Source organism: Theropithecus gelada, chromosome X, assembly GCF_003255815.1.
Source record: "Theropithecus gelada isolate Dixy chromosome X, Tgel_1.0, whole genome shotgun sequence".
NCBI classification, from domain to species: Eukaryota; Metazoa; Chordata; class Mammalia; order Primates; family Cercopithecidae; genus Theropithecus; species Theropithecus gelada.
In genome coordinates, this window is record NC_037689.1 from 133979850 (window position 1) to 133997304 (window position 17455).

At 43.9% G+C, this 17455-nt stretch overlaps 1 protein-coding gene across 3 annotated transcripts in view; it reads left to right on the forward strand.

The window, feature by feature from the left end:
* Nucleotides 1-2157: 2157 nt before the first annotated feature.
* VGLL1 (vestigial like family member 1) overlaps nt 2158-17455 on the forward strand; it is a 32264-nt gene continuing 16966 nt past the window's right edge. The window contains exons 1-3 of one of the 3 annotated variants that reach the window (XM_025372448.1): nt 2158-2168; nt 2941-2967; nt 6627-6865. In XM_025372448.1, the coding sequence (XP_025228233.1) occupies nt 6652-6865 (214 nt within the window). In that variant the 5' untranslated portion in view covers nt 2158-2168; nt 2941-2967; nt 6627-6651. Of the gene's footprint in view, nt 2169-2816; nt 2968-6626; nt 6866-17455 lie in introns of those variants that run through there. The other 2 variants (XM_025372447.1, XM_025372446.1) reach the window with 2 other exon arrangements.

Below are 17455 nucleotides of genomic sequence, written 5' to 3' on the forward strand. Positions count from 1 at the left end.
CAAAGAAAGGGACAACAGGCCGGGCGTGGTGGCTCACGCCTGTAATCCTAGCACTTTGGGATGCTGAGGTGGGCAGATCACGAGGTCAGGAGTTCGAGACCAACCTAGCCAATATGGTGGAACATTGTCTCTACTAAAAATACAAAAATTAGCTGGGTGTGGTGGCGTGTGCCTGTAGTCCCAGCTACTCGGGAGGCTGAGGCAGAGGAATCACTTGAACCCAGGAGGCGGATGTTGCATTGAGCCGAGATCACACCACTGCACTCCAGCCTGGGTGACAGAGCAAGACTGTCTCAAAAAACAAAAAACAAACAAACAAAAAAAGGGGACAGCAGACACCGGGACCTACTTGAGGGTGGAAGGAGGGAGATGATAGAAAAACTACCTATCAGGTACTCTGCTGATTACCTGAGTGGTGAAATAATCCATACACCAAACCCGCATGACACACAGCTTACCTATATAACAAACCTGCACATGTAGCTAAAGTAAAAGTTTTAAAAGAAAGGATAATTAAAGAAGGAAGACATGACTGAGCAGAGATTTGAATGGAGTGAGAGAACTCATCACAGGGATGCCTGGGGGGCGGGCATTCTAGGAAGAGCAAATAGTGAGGGTAAAGACTAGAGGGTGTTTAGCCTGTTCAAGGAGGAGCCAGGAAGTCAGGGAAGGGGAGTGGAGTGAAGGGGAGAGTGGTAAGAGATAAGAACAGAGATGGAGGCAGGGACCGGGTCAGGGAGGGCCTCGTAGGTCATGCTGTGGGAAGAGAAGCCACTAGAAGCTTTTTCTAACTGATACATAATATTTGTATGTATTTATGGTGTATATGTGATATTTTGCTACATGTATAGACTATGTAGTGATCAAGTCAGGATATTTGGGATGTCAGTCACCTTGAGTATTTTTGTTTGTTTGCTTTGGGGTGTGTGTGTGTGTGTGTGTGTGTGTGTGTGTGTTTGAGACAGGATCTTGCTCTGTCACTCAGGCTGGAGTGCAGTGGCATGATCTAGGCTCACTGCAGCCTTGACCACCTGAACTCAAGCGATCCTCCCCAATAGCTGGGACCACAGGCATGTGCCACCACACCCAGCTAATTTTTTTTGTTATTTGTAGAGACGAGGTTTTGCTGTATTGCCCAGGCTTGTCTCAAACTCCTGGGCTCATGCGATCCTCCCACCTCAGCCTTCCAAAGTGCTGGAATTATAGGTGGGAACCACTGCACCCAGCCTCTACCTTGAGTATTTAGGTGTTGGGAACATTTCAAGTCTTCTCTTCTAGCTATTTTGAAATACATAATACATTGTTGCTAACTATAGACACTCTATTCTGCTATCAAACAGTAGAAGGTTTGTTTGAATACAGAAGAATACCTTCTATTTAACTGTAGTTTAGAGCTTCTGTTCTTCCCCTCGCTCCCACCCACACACGCTTCCCAGTGTTTGGTATCTATTCTCTACCCCCATGAGGTCAACTTTTTTCATTATAATCTTTTAAACAAGGAGTGACTGCATTCCGTGTTCTAAAATGGTCACTATGACTGTCTTGGGTTGAATGGTTTAGAAAAGGGTAAAGGTGGAAGTCAGGAGTCCAGTTAGGAGGCTGTGGTGGTGATGGTCCGGGGGAAAATGATGAGGGCTTGGACTACAGTGAATGTTGGAGAGGTAGTGAGAAAGGAGAGATTGGAAAGCATCTGGAAGGTAGAACTCTCAGGATTTGTGGATGTGTTCCTCCAACCCCTCCAGTGGGTTTCCTTCTCACTTACAGGAAAAGCCAAAAGCTGTAGCGTGGCCAATGAGGTCCCATGTGACCTGGTCCTCATCTTCTTTTCCCCTCACTCCCTCTCCTCTAGTCACACTGGCCTGCCTTTCTGTGAACAGATTAAGCACGATCTCACCTTTTGAATTTGATGTTCCCTCAGGTATCAGGAAAGCAGGTATCCATGTGGTTTTTTTCCCCCTCAGGGTTCTGCTGAAGTGTCACCTTATCAGAAAATCCTTTTTCTGGCCACCCTCTATAAATTAGCACCTAGCCTATCACTCCCTGTTCTTCTACCCTGCTTAATATCTCTTTATAGTACTTATCACCATCAGGCATTGTACACATAATGTACGTATGTGTATATATACACTAACATATAACATGTGTATGTATTTATTCCATGAGGACAGGTATTTGGTGTGTTTTGTTCACTATAAAACACAACCCCCAGAATAGTGCCTGGCACACAGTTGGCATTCAATAAATATTTGTTGAATTAATATTGATGAAATAGACAAAGAGAGGAGCGAAGAATGGCTCTAGGATTTGGAGCCTGAATAATGGTGCCACTTACTGAGGTAATATTGAGGGGTTTTTAAAATGAGGATTGGGATCCCCTCCTCCAAACCTCCTACCCTGAATTGCTTTGCGTATTGCGGATTGAGAGAAGTCCTTTCTCCCTCTTTGGCCAATGGAAGCCTGTGACAAGTCCAGACTCCTAGGGGTCTGAGCTCTCCTTTTCTTCCCATGGAGAGAGAGGGAAAAACTAGAGATAAACCAAACTGACTCTCAGTTCCTGAGACTGATGTGACATCGGTTTGATCTAAACCCCAAAACTGATGTTTGATTTGTTGTTGACTCTGTGTATGGTTTTGGACAAACAACTGGCCTCCCAGTTTAAGAGACAATCCCACAAAATGCTTTTTTTAGTGCAAAAAGAAAGAAAAAAAAAAAGAGCTACCATTTTCCTCATTCCTGCAGGTGCCCAACCAGGTTGACTTGTTGGAGTACATTTTCTGCATTCTTAATAGATAGCTAGCAGGAAACGCCTTGTACAGTCCCAGCTAGAGGGGCGGAAAGTAACAAGGAGGTGGGGGTACAAATTCTCAGCTCCTGCTTCCGCAAGCACTAAGCTGCTCTGAAGTGAGCCAGGCAGCTCTGGCCATCTTTTCCCAGCCATAGAATCAGGTGATGGTCCAGAATTAAGAGGTAAGAGAATCTGGGGATTTTTTCTGGGGAGGAGGAAAGAAACTTAACTGGGAAGAAATGGGGTAGTCATCAAATACTTTGCTCAATGAGATGTAATCTGGTCCCCTTGGGGATTTTGTTCCAAGTTATTGATTTGACAAACCAACCCCTCTGACTTCCCACCCCACCCCAGAGTGCTAGGTACCATTTTGGAGAAGTGCGGTAAGTCCGTCCATGCAGGCAGATTATGGTAGAGTTCTGGCCAAAATGCTGGTTTGGGATTCTGTGCTCACAGATCTTTTCTTTCTTTCTTTCTTTCTTTCTTTCTTTCTTTCTTTCTTTCTTTCTTTCTTTCTTTCTTTCTTTCGTTCGTTTGTTCGTTCATTCTTTTTTTTTTTCCAGAAGTGTGGGCAATATTTGAGGGAGCACTTTCTGTCTTTGTATCTTGTGAGATGGGAAAGTTGCAAACTGCCCGTTGTTTAGTAATTATGCTGTTCTGGCAGTACCACTGGTAAAACTTGACCTTGGGGTTTTGTCTACTACGAGATGCTTTTGCTATAAGCCAGGCATTGATATGGGAACATCTTCTCTGGGAGACAGCCACCCTTTCTTTAGCCTCACTGACATCCCCTTCAATCCAACTGTGCAGCATCTCTTTCTCCTAAGCAAGACACACCCCAGCAATTAATTCATGAATGAAGAGACCTCTTATGGAGGGCTTATTTGAGGATGAAGCTTCTCATGTTTCTCCAGAGGTAGAGTGAGATGCAGTTCTTCATAGGACTATGCCAATGACAGTTCTCAGAATTTTAATATTCCTCAAATACAGTTTCTCTCCACTGTGGTCCAAGCGCAGCCCAGGGAGTTGCTTGTGAGTCGATCCAGAGAAGTAGCCTATGACTTTCTTTTTGATTGTGTGAGGTGTGGTTGGGGAGGAAAAGAAGGGCATAGGTAGTACTTATTCAGTGAATACTGAATTTATTATTCAGGATGCCCAATTTCCCACGGACTGAGCTCTCCAAGGTGAAGGGGCTGAAACACCACCTCTGACTTTCTCCATCTCTAATATTTCCTGACTGTAGCCAGTTGGCCCGGGTCATCTGTGGATTCTACCCAAGGAGATTAAGCACGTGCTTCAGGGCCCTAATGTCCTTAGGGTCCTACCAGCTCCTTCCCATGTGGCTTCAAGGGGAGTTAGCAAAGAGAGATTGCAAGCTGTGTCAAGCCTGAACCTTGAGCAGTGGCCACTGGAAATTCTGAGAATGAGAGGGTGAATCCTCCAAAGGTGCTCACTGGCCCCTCCAGCAGCAGGCAGAGGCTTCAAGGAGAAGCCCCGAGGGAGCAGACGGAGTTGGGAGTTGCTGCCTGCGTTATCTGAAGGAAACCAGATGACTGGTTTAGGGTTCTGGCATGAGGCCCCCTAGGGATTAGGAGATAGATGGAAAGACTGAGGCCCATAGAGGAGAAGGTATTATTAAATCCAATGGATAGTCAATAAGGAATGGTGAAGGTAGGACAGACATTAACGCCAGAAAGACCTGGGTTGAAATCCCAGCTCTGCCACTCCCTAGTTGTGTAGCCTAGGCAGTCTATTTCACCTTCTTTAAGCCCCAGATTGCTCATCTGTAAAATGGGGATAACAATACCTAATTTGAGGATTATGGAGATTGGAGAAGATAGATGTGTAGTTTCTGGCACAGAGTAGGTGTTCTGTAAACTGTAGCTTTAAAAAAGTACTGCCTCCATGCTTCTCATTGCTTTATAATTCATAACACCTTGGTTTTTATTTCTATCCCTTCAAGTATCGGAATAGATCATGTACTTTTTTTTTAAATAAAGGAATAATTTACCTACAGTGAAATGCATATGTCTTACGTGTAAAATTTGATGAGTTTTAACAAATTTATCCATTCATGTAGTAACCATCTCCCTCATCAAGATGCAGAACCTTTCCAACACCCCTGAGGGCTCCCTCATGCCCTTTCCTAGTCAATCTCTCAATCTCTACCCCACAGGCAACCACAGTTCTGAATTTCATCACTGCAGATTATTTGTGCTTGTTTCATGTATGTGAAATTGTACAATATGTGACCTTTAGTGTCTGGATTCTTTCACTCAACATGTTTTTGAGATTCATACATGCTGTTGTGTAGATTGGTAGTTTGTTTGTTCTTTGCTGAGTAACATTCCATTGTATAAATATGTCACAGCTAGTTTATATATTCTCCTGGTGATAAACATGTGGGTATTTTCCATTTTTGGTTACTATGAAGAAAGCTGCTGTGAACATTCATGTACATGTCTTTGTGTGGACATAGTTTTTGTTTCTCTTGGCTGTGTGTACCTAGAAGTGAGATTGCTGGGTCACACGATAAGAATATGTTTAACTTTATAAGAATCTACCAGTTTTTCAAAGCGTTTGTTCGCATGTTTTTGGAAAGTAAGGGTGCAATGGATTCGTTTTTGAGCTAGTACCTGGTTATGCTTAGCATGACTGTCAACCAGGGGAAACACTGGTTACTTAACACCTACATTATGCTAGGTGCTAGGAATAAAGAAATGAATATGAAATTTTGTTCTCAAGGTCTCATAAACTAGAGAGAGAAAGAGACAGTCTATTAAACTCTAGTCATTTTCATTAAATTTACAAGAATGAATAGATCAAATCCATCTTTAGCCAGAGCACATGGCAAGTCAGATTCGTTGGTCAAAGGTAAAGAAGCATCCTGACAGGCTACTTCCCTAGTAAAGGAAGGCCACAGCATGTCTTGAAGGCCCACTGCATGCCAGGACCTGACCTGGATGTAAATAGACAGCCTCTGCCCACAAGGAACTCTCAGGGTAGGATATGATGATACCAATGATGGAACCCAAGTTTAGGGTAGTTCAATACACAGCTATTGAGCATCTACTCTATTCCAGGCCCTGTTCTAGATACAAAAGATGTGCTGGGGAACAGAGCTGACAACCTTACAACCTTTCAGGAGGTTTCCACCAATGGTGACAACATTGGTGTAAAAATGTTTTTTTGTACCTCTGCATTTTGTTCAGAATATATCTGTTGGAGGCCTTATAGATGGTGTTGTTTGTAATTGCTAGTTTCTAAGATGGAATGCGGGTAGGCGCAGGACACAGGCTTACATAGATTAAGGCATCAGGGGAGTAGGAGAATTTGATGTGTTTACTTTGTGTGCAAGTGGTCAAGATGGAAAGCAATGCCTACTATTGAAATTGTCAAGCACCCACTGGATTGCCTGGTCAAGCTTTCCATGGGAGCCCATGCCTACAGGCAGTTCTGGGCCAACTTTGGCTCATTCGTTTAGGAGAAAGGCGCTTCCCCAGGAGGCAAGTTACTCTGCTATTTGGCCTCAGTGTCCTCCCACCTCCCCATTTCCTGATGCTCTCTTTAGTCAGGTTGTCTGATCATTCTCATTTGTAAGAGAAGGCTCCTTCTCAGCACTTCATGGAGATTTGTTGTGTTGTCCCTTGAAGACTGATTAGACAAGGCTTCCCAACAGCATTGTCATTGACCTTTAGAAGCTATGTGGCTCCCTGAGGCCCCAGTGAGCATGTGTACTTGGTGGGAGCAAATCGCTTGCCCCTGAGGATACTGCTCACCCAAACCACAGCCAAGCCACTTGGTAAAATAGTGCCAGTGACATTTTGCCTTTGATCCACAGCTATCACCTGTGTCACTCACTCACAATGGAAGAAATGAAGAAGACTGACATCCGGATGCCCAAAGGCAAGCAGAAGCCTATAAAGACAGAATGGAATTCCCGGTGTGTCCTTTTCACCTACTTCCAAGGGGACATCAGCAGTGTTGTGGATGAGCACTTCTCCAGAGCTCTGAGCAATATCAAGAGCCCCCAGGAACTGACCCCCTCGAGTCAGAGTGAAAGTGTGATGCTGAAGAACGGTGAGCATGTCGGGAGGGAGGAAGTTGGGATTCCCTATCAAGGCTGCCACGGACACACCAGTTCTTTGATGTACTTGACACACTTGAACACATATATGTTTGCTAAAGGCAAGTTGCTCTGACTAGTGAGAAGCCACACCCCTTCCTAGAAGTTTAACGTCAAAATGGGGCTGCCATCTACTGCTCCAACCTCACCTCCCCAGCACTGTCCTCCAGAAACCGGCTTCCTTCTGTCCTTCATGTTTGCTCTGATTTCTTTCTGGCCTTTGCACAAACTGTTCCTTTTCTGCAAAACTCTTCCTTCCCTTCTCCTAATTAACCCACATTCATCCTAAGATCACTTCTTTAGGGCAGCTTTCCCTGACCACCCACACCCCCAAGCATTCAAATATCCTATTACAGATTCTCCTGCCATTCTTTACGCACTTGTCACAGTTGCAATTTTCACACCTGTATAATTATTTGACTATTGCATACTCCTCCATTAAATGAAAGTTCTGTGAGGGCAAGGACCATTGCAGATTTTGCTCAATATCGTGTTTCCAGCATCTAGAAACAGTGACTGTGATATATGGGACAACCAACAAGGATTTGTTGAATGAGTAAATGAACATACAAATATGCAAATTTGTGAGCACTTTATCTAGGTACAAAGAACCTTGAAATTTCCATAAAATACTAAAACATAGATTAGAATCTTGCTGAATAAGCCATTAGAACAGAAGTATGTTGTGATAGTTTTTAAATGTTGATAATATTTGCATTTTATATAATTTATTTCTATAAATGGAGTGTTCCCAGTTGTAGACAGGTGGTTTTGAAAAGTTTTGAAATCAAAGCTAGCTGAGCGTGATGGTTCACACCTGTAATTCCAGCACTTTGGGAGGCCAAGGCAGGAGGATCACTTGAGGTCAGGAGTTTGAGACCAACCTGGCCAACATAGTGAGACCCTGTCTCTACAAAAAAATTTAAAGAAATTATTCAGGTGTGGTGGTTCATACCTGTATCTCCAGCTACTAAGAAGGGTGATGCAGGAGAATCACTTGAGCCTGGGAGGTTGAGGCTGCAGTGGGCCATGATTGCACAACTGTACTCCAGCCTGAGTGACAAAGCAAGACCCTGTCTCAAAAGAAAAAAAAAAAAATTAAAGCTACTGGAAAAAAAAAAGTGAAGTTTAATGTAAAAATGGGTGCTGTTTAATCAAATTAGTTCACCTATTTTATTATTTCCTCAGTCATGTTAAATGCTGGGTTTACTGCTCAGCACACAATGAAGCTCCACAGCTATTTACTGTTATCATTATCAGTATTTTTCTTCTTGTTCTGTTTTTTAGAGACAGGTTCTCACTCTGTTGCCCAGGCTGGAATGTGGTGGCGTGATCACAACTCACTGCAGCCATGAATGCCTGGGCTCATGAAATTTTCCCGCCTTAGCCTCGCAAATAGCTAGAATTACAGGTATGCGCCACCACACCCAGCTAATTTTTTAAATTTTTTTTTGTAGAGACAGGATCTCGCTATGTTGCCCAGGCAGGTCTCAGATTCCTGACCTCGAGCGATCCTCCCACTTCAGCCTTCCAAAGTGCTGGTATTACAGGTGTGAACCACCACACCCAGCTACTATTATTATCACTATTATTATTACTATGGCCTGATGCGGCAGTAACACCAATGCATCCATGAAAAGAAAACACATGTCCCATGTAGGTGCTCCCAGCCTCTTCTCAACTAATAGTGGATGGTTTGGTGAGCAAGGGCAGGGGCCAGAGGGAAGCAGATGAATAATCTTGCCACATCCCTTTCCCACCTTTCACAGGGCCAGGTGTGTCTATTTGGTAATTGTTAAGAAATAAACAGTCGTACATCTCAAAGCAGTTACTTGAAGAGAACTAAGTCAAAATGTGCATAACAAAATACCCAGGTTTGAAGGAAGCCTTAAACATCACACTAGCAGGGGCTGTAGTATGACTTTCATGGGCCCTGGACACTTTTGTCTTCATGGACCTCCTTCCTCCTCAAAAACATTAAAAGTTATATTTTATGACTGCATTGGTATAAAGATGAATATAATCCAGGCTGGGTTCGTGTTTTAAATATATTCAGTATCATTGTCATATTCATTTTTTCTTCCAATTTTAAAACATTTTTGTGGGCCCCTAAAACTATTAATGGGCCCTAGGCACTGTACCTCCTGTGCCTAATGGAGAAGTCACCTTTGCCAGCTGGATGCGACTCAAAATGGATCCCTTTACCTTTTTGAAAAGTGAGCAAATAGATCAGGGTCTGGTGGATTTCAAGATCTCTTTATTGGTGTTGCTGACTGCACATGTTGAATGACTTGCTCCCATTGGAAGACATATGTACCTCCAAGTGAGGGCCTTTGTGTAAAGTGGACAAGTGGGGCCTCTGCCTGTAGGCAAAGAGCTCCCCTGTTTCCAGATGCCATCATTCTGGCTTTGCTTTTTGGGACTGGAGAGGGAGTTGATGTGTACCTGATGTATTCATCTTTGCAGAATTTACTTCTCTCTTAGAAATTACTTTTGCAGTCAATCAATGCGGTTTTCTCACAGAATCTTGTGCGTTAAATAAACATGTGGAAGGGCAGGAGGTAGCAGCAGATACTAAAGGAAATGATGTGGACCTTGCTGTTAAAATGGGCAGGAGGGGGTGGGTGGGAAGTGAGGAGGTGATGTCTAAGAGTGTGCTGAATAATCACAGCAGGAGCCAAGAATGACCGTGGTCTTGACTCACATGGGGGATTGACATGTGGTAAGAGCTGAGAAATGTGGTGTGTGGGAATCAGAAGATCTAACTGGCTCCTTGAAAGTGTCAAAATCCCAGGCAGTTAATACACAGGCAAGTATACTGACTGGCTATTTGACTCTGATTTATTTCTGAACACATTGGCTTGGATTCATTATAATCATTCCCTTGTAAGCACCACCAAGCCATGGTCTCACTTCCTCTATTCTACTTGCCTGGTAAAACCCAAGCTGGGATAAAACCAGCTCTTGGCCTATTGCACCATTTCTTCGCTTCATTTTGCAGCAAAACTCAAAAGTGGTATTTATGTGTACTCTGTCCTTTCCTCCCATGCTCTCTAGACTCCATTCCCCTCATGCTTTCAACCTCATCACTCCTTGAAATCGCTCTTATCAAGGTTACCCCATGACCTCCACTTTCCAAATCCAGTGGTCCCTATCTGTCCTCATCTGATTTGACCTATCACAACATTTGCTGCAGAAGATTGCTCTCTCCTCCTGAAAATACCTACTTCGCTTACAGTCAGCCCATAACATTATGCTTTCTTGGTTTTCTTCCTGCCTCCCTGGTTACTATTTCTTCTCAGTCTCCTTTGCTATATGTCCTTCTCTCTCCAACTTCTAAACATTTCAGGGCCCCAGTACTCAGGTCCCAGACAACTCCTTTCTCTATCTATACTTACTCTCTTGGTCCTAAATGCCATCTATATGTTGATCAATTCCAAATGCATATCTGCAACCCAGAATAGATTTCAGACCTGCCTCTCTAACTGCCTACTTGATCTTCACTTAACATGTCTAATAGGAAACTCAAACAAAATAGCTTCCAAACTGAATAAACTCTTAATTTCCCCCTCAACCTGCTCTGCCCACAGTTTTTCCCATCTCAATAAATGGGAGCTCCATCCTTCCAATTCCTTGAAGTCATGCTTAACACCTCTCTGTCTCACACCCCACATCCAATCCTTTTGGAAATTGTGTAAGTTCTATCTTCAAAATATCCAAGGTCTGACCGCGTCCCCTCACCTCCGCTATCACCTGGGTCCTAGAAGCTATCATCGCCCCCCACTGAATTGCTGCAGTCCCCTCCTAATTGGTCTCACTGCTTCTTCCTTTCCTCTCCTTCAGTCTATTCTTAGGAGGGCAGTCAGAATGGTAGCATTAAAATGAAAGTCACACCCTAGCACTCTTCTGTTTAAAACCCTCTGACAGCTTCCCATGTCACTTGGAATCATATCCAAAGTCTATAATGGGGCCCTGCCTCATCTGGGCCCCCGTTGTCTTTCTGATCTCATATCTTACCACTTTCTGCCTCACCCGCTCCAGTCGAGGCTCCTTGGTATTCATAAACTATGCCAGCGACAATCCTGCCTCAGGCCTGCCCTTTGCACATGGTCTCTCCTATCCCTGGAATGCTCTTTCCCCAGATACCTGCATGGCTTCACCTTTCTCCATTCAAGTCTCCACCTGGATGTCACCACTTCAAACAATCCTTGTCTGAGCAATCTATTTAAAAAATGAAAGCCCCCACCGTCTCATGTCTGTCTTCTTACCCTGCTTCATTTTTCTTCTTAGCATTTGTCACTTGTCAAGTGACAAATGCTAAGAAGAAATATATATAAATACACATTATATGTTGTATTTCTTTTCTCGACTCCTCTCTCCCCTTACCCTCTGAGCTCCGTGGCAGTAGGGAGTCAATCTGTTAACTGCTGCTTTGTAAGTACCTAGTACAATGCCTGACACATGGAGGCGCTCAATACATACGGCTTGAACGAATGAAATTATGATTTTGATCACAAAGTGTTGATCCTACAGATGGGAGTCACCGTACAGAGGGGATATGGTGTGGTATACAGCTTTAGAATCACTCAGCGTGGGCCCAAGCCAGCTCCATCACTTACTAACAGTGTGATCTCCAGACATATCACTTTACCTCTCTGTGCCTCAGTTTCCTCATCTCTAAAATGGAATATTATTGAATTATAGGACAGTGCTTGCAAGGAGTCAAGGAGATAATGCATGTCAAGTGGCACATAGTAAGTGTAATGTAGTCCAAGGCTTGAGTTGAGTTTTTGAACAACTAAGATAGATATGAGGACCTGTGTTCAAAACACCAGGTTCACAGAGCAGCAGGCCTCTCCCATAAGCCTCCAGGTTTTCAGGGGGTTCTGTTGCATGGCTGCCGTAGAGTTTCCTGTGCCTTCTGACTTCACCTTGTATCCTTCTGTGAAGCCCCTGCCCGCTAAGGGAAGTTGGGCATGGCCCTGTTTCTTGCCCTAGCCAGCCTTCACAGGCCAGATAGAGAGGTGGCTTGCTTCTCCATCTTCCTTCTTGGTTGTTACATTTTCCCTATAAGAACCCCACAAATCCCTTGACTGGAGATGTTGTCTCCCTCACAGAGTGTGGTGTGGGCTAGGCAAATATTTGTCCACTGATTGAGCAAATGAAGGAAAAACTGCCTCCCTCAAAGCCTCTCTTATCACCACTAGGAGTCAAGTTTCTCATAAGCTCTGCTGCCTCAGGGGAGGGCCCCATGAAAGGCTTCCAGTCCCACAGAGGTTCTCACTGGAGGTGTTATATGACATACATATGGCTTTGAAAATGGTGGGAAATCTTTCAAGTGGCCTTTCATTACTGACTGTTAGTATCCTCTCAACCCCTACAGGCCAGCACCAGGCCGTCCAGCCCAGCTAGGCCATTCCAAAGAGAACAGGCTCCCATTCATGGGCTCCCATGGCCAACTCGCCCACATTCTAAGGGCTGTCTGTTGAGCCAAATGTGCAAAGCCCAAACACAGAGACCCGTGTGGCTAGGAAATGCCGTCGAATTTCCTAGCTTCTCTTCGCCAATCAATGTTATGTTTTTGTTTACTTATGTATAATTTATACTGGCTGTACTTCAGAAAAGAAAACACAAATTGAAGGTATCTTTGAATTATCTCCCTATTAAAAGGACATTGGGAATTTTAGAATCAGTAACTAGAGAAGCTTCAGTAACTATAGTTTGTAGGGGGCATGGTCCTGGTACGTATGCTACCCTGTGTTCTTTCTGTCCTGTCCCCAGCCCCAGTCCTGAGGCCAGCCTCAGGCCTGGCAACATTGCTCCAGGGCTGCTGAGAGAAGGTGAGAGGGTATATACGTGGGCACTCAGAGGTCTTTTATAGCCAGTCTCAAAGGATCCAGCCTCCTTCTCTCTCCCCTCCCATCTGCTATAATCAGTGAGGGTAGGGAAGAAATGCTGGCTTAAAAAAAAAAAAAAAAAAAAAAGTGTAAATATCTATGTGAGAAATAGTCATGCTAGTTGTTTATGGCCCTTGTGAATATTGACAGTTTCCTGTCTTCCATTCTCGTAAGGAAAAGGAATCTATCTGCACAAACATACATGGAGCTCCCAGCAAATACCAGACACCACACTAAAATTAGTGCATTTTACTTCAGTCCACAAAATCTACTGTGATTTATAAAGTGCAAAGACAAGCAAATTGAACCTATGGTGTTAGAACACAGGATATGGTTACCTTTTGGGGGTGTTGTGACTGAAAGGGGGTACAGTGTGCTTCTGGGGTGGTAGTCAGGTTCTGTTACTCTAGCTGGGTGCTCATTACCTAGTTTATGAAAATTCCCCCAGCTGCACACTTCCATTTGTGCATTTTTCTGCATGTTGGTTGTGCTTCACAAATCCGTTTTGCAATGGATATTATTATCCTTATTTTACAGAGCAGGAAACTGCAGCCCAGAGAAGGTAAGTGCCTAGAGATGGGTCACACAGCCAGTGAGTGATAAAGATTGAAACCCAAGTCCATCGATCTCCAGAGTCAGTCTCTTGACTACCCCATTTTCTTGCCTTTGTACACTCTGACAATGCCCCAGCAAGAGGATTTAATACTTATAAGGACTATCGCTAATAATGTGTATAATGGCTAACACTTTTTGAACACTGTCTGTTGCTAGGGTCTGTCACGTGGATTATCTCATTGAATCTTCACACCAACTCTACTGGTTAACTCTATGTCCATTTTCCTGATGAGGAAACTGAGGCTCAGACAGTCAAGTGACTCGCCCAAGATCTCACAGCTAATATGGGGAGTCTATAGTATTTGCCGGCAGATGGAATTGATTTCAGATCTTAGCCACTCAATATTTCAAATATTAGCTCATATTCTGTATTTGATCTCTATTTTCAGTTGGGAAAAGGAACCTGGATATTCATCCAAAGACTAGGTACCCTAGGGAGGCAGCTCTGAAAGAGGGGGAGGAACTGAGAGGCCCCCCTGGTGCCCTGGAACAGGACAATCTCCTTGAAGCTGTCCTTCCACCTCCGGTGTTATTTTGACCTCAGTTAATGCAAACAATATGCTTTTTGTGCCTGGGGGTGAATGAATGAAGTGCAAGTGCCACCAGCAAAGAGAGCAGAGAGGGAAAGTCAATGTATACAGATCATGCAGGTCAAAGGTTGGATTTTCATAGTGCAAAATGTGCATGTGTTCAGAGGACTCTTGGTTTCAACTTCATCATAAGATGAGATTTGTAGCCCATGCGTGGTGGCTCACCCCTGTAATCCCAGCACTTTGGGAGGGCCAGGCATTCAAAACCAGCCTGGGCAACACAGAGAGACCCCGTCTCTACAAAAAAATTTAAAAATTGTATAGGTGTGGTGGCTCACACCTGTATTTCCAGCTACTCAGGAGGCTGAGGCCAAGGCAGGAGGATCGCTTGAGCCTGGGGAAACTGAGGCTGCAGTGAGCTATGATCTTGTCAGTACACTCCAACCTGGGAGACAGTGAGACCCTGTCAAAAAAAAAAAAAAAACCCGCAGAATTTGCATTAAAAGATACAGAAAGAGGGAGAAGAGAAGGAAGGAAAGAAGAAAGGATAGACAGAAGGAAATCAGGCAATCATGGATTAGTCATTCACAGCTGTGACTTGTGTTTTGGGCGCTTCATGGGTCAAGTGGTTTAAGTTTTTGCTTAAAACATAATTTTTACTATTTACAAACATAAAATATACAAAATATACTCATTTTTGGAAATTTAGAAAACATAGATAAGCATTCAGGAAACAAAAACCACATGTGTATCCATGTACGTGTACTAATTTTTACAACATGACATCATTTTGCACATAATGGGTTGTAACTTGCTTTTTAAAAAAATTCAACAATGTCATATCCACTTCTCCATGCCATTAAATGTTCTACTACAACATCATTTTAATGGTTCAAGAGTATCGTTTTATAGATGTACCAAATTTATTAAAATTTTTGAATATTTGGGTTGTTGCTAATTTTTCGCTATATTATACAAATCACTTTGAACATCCTTGTAGGTTCATTTTTACATGCATCATTGACTATATCCTTAAAATAAATTGCTACAAGTGGAATGCTTGGGTCAAAGAGTATACAAAAATTTTAGGATTTTGATATATACCGACAAATTTCCTCCTAGAAGTGTTATGCCAATCTGCCAGACCTCCAACCCAAGGAATATGTGAAAGTACCCAGCTCATTGCATTCTTTGCAATATTGGGGAGGCATAGTTGGTAGGAGCATGAGGTTTGGAATCAGACACCTCTACCATTTGCTAGCTGTGTGGCCTTAGACAAGTCACTTTAACCATTCTGGGTCTCGATTTTCTCATCTGGGTTGCTGTGGCGATCACGTGAGATCATGTATGCAGAGTGCTAAGTAAAGTGCCTGGCCCACAGTGCGTACTCAATAAACAAAAACTATTCTATATTTACAAATTGTTCCTGCCCATCTCTGATGTGTTATTCCCTGGGAATGGCCACAGACTGAGCAAAGACTTCTGAAATCCCTCTTTTATAACCAGTATCTTCTCCAGCCTCCAAACCGGCCCTGAAGTGCTGCTGCTGCCTCTGCTGCTGTTATGGGCCCCTTGGCTCAGTCCTTTCTGCCCCTCCCTTCTCCAGCACTAAGTGACTGTTGGCAGGGAGGATTCTCAGGCCTCATACAATAATGACCGTCTTGCTTTTTTTCATGTTGATTATGCTGAGTGTTGCAAACCAGTAAAGAAACCCAGAGTGGGTTTCTAAACTGAAATGATTAATAATAACAGCAGCAACAGCTACCACTTATTGAGTGCCAAATGTGTACCAGGTACTGTGCTAAACCTTTTACGTGGATTGTCTCATTCAATCTCATAACGGTCTCAGAGGTGGGAAGGGACTTGCTCAGTGTCACACAGCTAGGAAGTGGCAGATCTGGGATTGGATTCCAAGCCTCTCCGACTTCAAAGTCTGTGCTTTTAACCACTTTCATCCTGCTCTCTTCGATTTAGAAAGGTTCAGTGGGGAAGGGGGTGTGTGTGGGGGGGGTGTGTGTGTGTGTGCATGTTTGTGTTTATGAGTGTGTACATGTTTGCAATTGTGCATATATATGTGTGTTTGTGTGTAAACATGCGTGTGCACTCATTAGAATAATACTTTTTCAGGGCCACTATGTGCTAGGCACTGTGCAAGTTCTTGGGGACATAGTGGTGAACAAAAGAGAAATGATCTCAGCTCTCGCCAAGCTTACTAAATGATAAAGAAGACCAATAGTGAATGAATGAATGTAAGAATTAAGAAATAAATAAATTACTATATTACTGCCATGAAGGAAATAGGGTGCAGTCACAGAAAGTAACAGGGTCACAAACTTTAGATTGGAGGTTGAGGGAAGGCCTTTCTGAAAGGGCGACATTTAAGTTTGTATGTTGAAAAACTAATCTGGAATAGGAAGCCAGGGCCTCCATGCAAGGACAAAGTGGAGGGAAGGTACTCTGGAATGGAGGCAAATTCATAAATGCCTGAAGATGTTTTCTAGAGTGTTCTGGAGATCCCAAAAGTGTATATGGGTGGAAATGTGTGGTGCCTCTGGGTATGCTTGGAAGGCAGGGGGAATGGCCTGCCAGTTTCACCCAAAAAGGGCAGTGTAGGAAATGGAGACCAGCTCTCTCTGGATAGGTCTTGTCTCAGGATCAACAGCATCAGGAATTCTAGAGGGATGAATGGGACTAAGAGGTAGGGTCTAGATGCCCAGGGTTGAAGTAAGTGGAGTGGAAGCCATTTGTATTCCTGCTGAAAGAAAAATCCTAGCCTGCCCCATGTATCCCTGCGTCAGGGTGTTGCTCAGCTGCTCTCCACTCATTTGTGTGGTCAGGGGTTTGCGAAGGCAGCAAATTCTGCCCTGGGGCTCCCTCTCTCACTTCTAGAGGTAACTAATAGGGAGCACATGGATTAAAAAAAGTCACCAGGGTCACTTCTAGTAGCAGCAGCAGCCTTGAGTCAGTGCACGTTTGTAGTTTAAGAGGACTTTACCCATCCACAGGGTAGGTGGGAGTGGCTGCTGGAGCAGTTGGCCCAAGAGGCCCGAGAAAGAGAGGCCCACTCAAATCCAGGGTCTCCACTCCGTGGGCCACTGACTTCCAAGACTAATCTGGAATGATGGGTTTCCCCAGGCCACCCAAGGCCCTCTGATGGGTCACTGTGAACTTGGGGTTAAGACACCCGGTGCATGCCCACAAGCTCCCATCCAAACTGTGCTCTGGGGCACCCAGTGACCATATAGGACTTTGGACTGTGGCACACCAACCCACTTCCCTTAACATTTCAGAGAATTCTAGAAAGGAAGCAGTTAAGGGAAATAGTCAAAACATTCTGGGGCTCTGCTTTCCACATTTCAAGCATTCAGCCCCTAAGTCATATGTATGAGATCTGTAAGGCCTGTTCAGATGGAAACTACCTAGTTGTCAGGGGCTAGGCTTTGTTTCTAATTTGTGCTTAGGACATGAAGTACCCTCATTCAATATGAAACACAGACTGTGA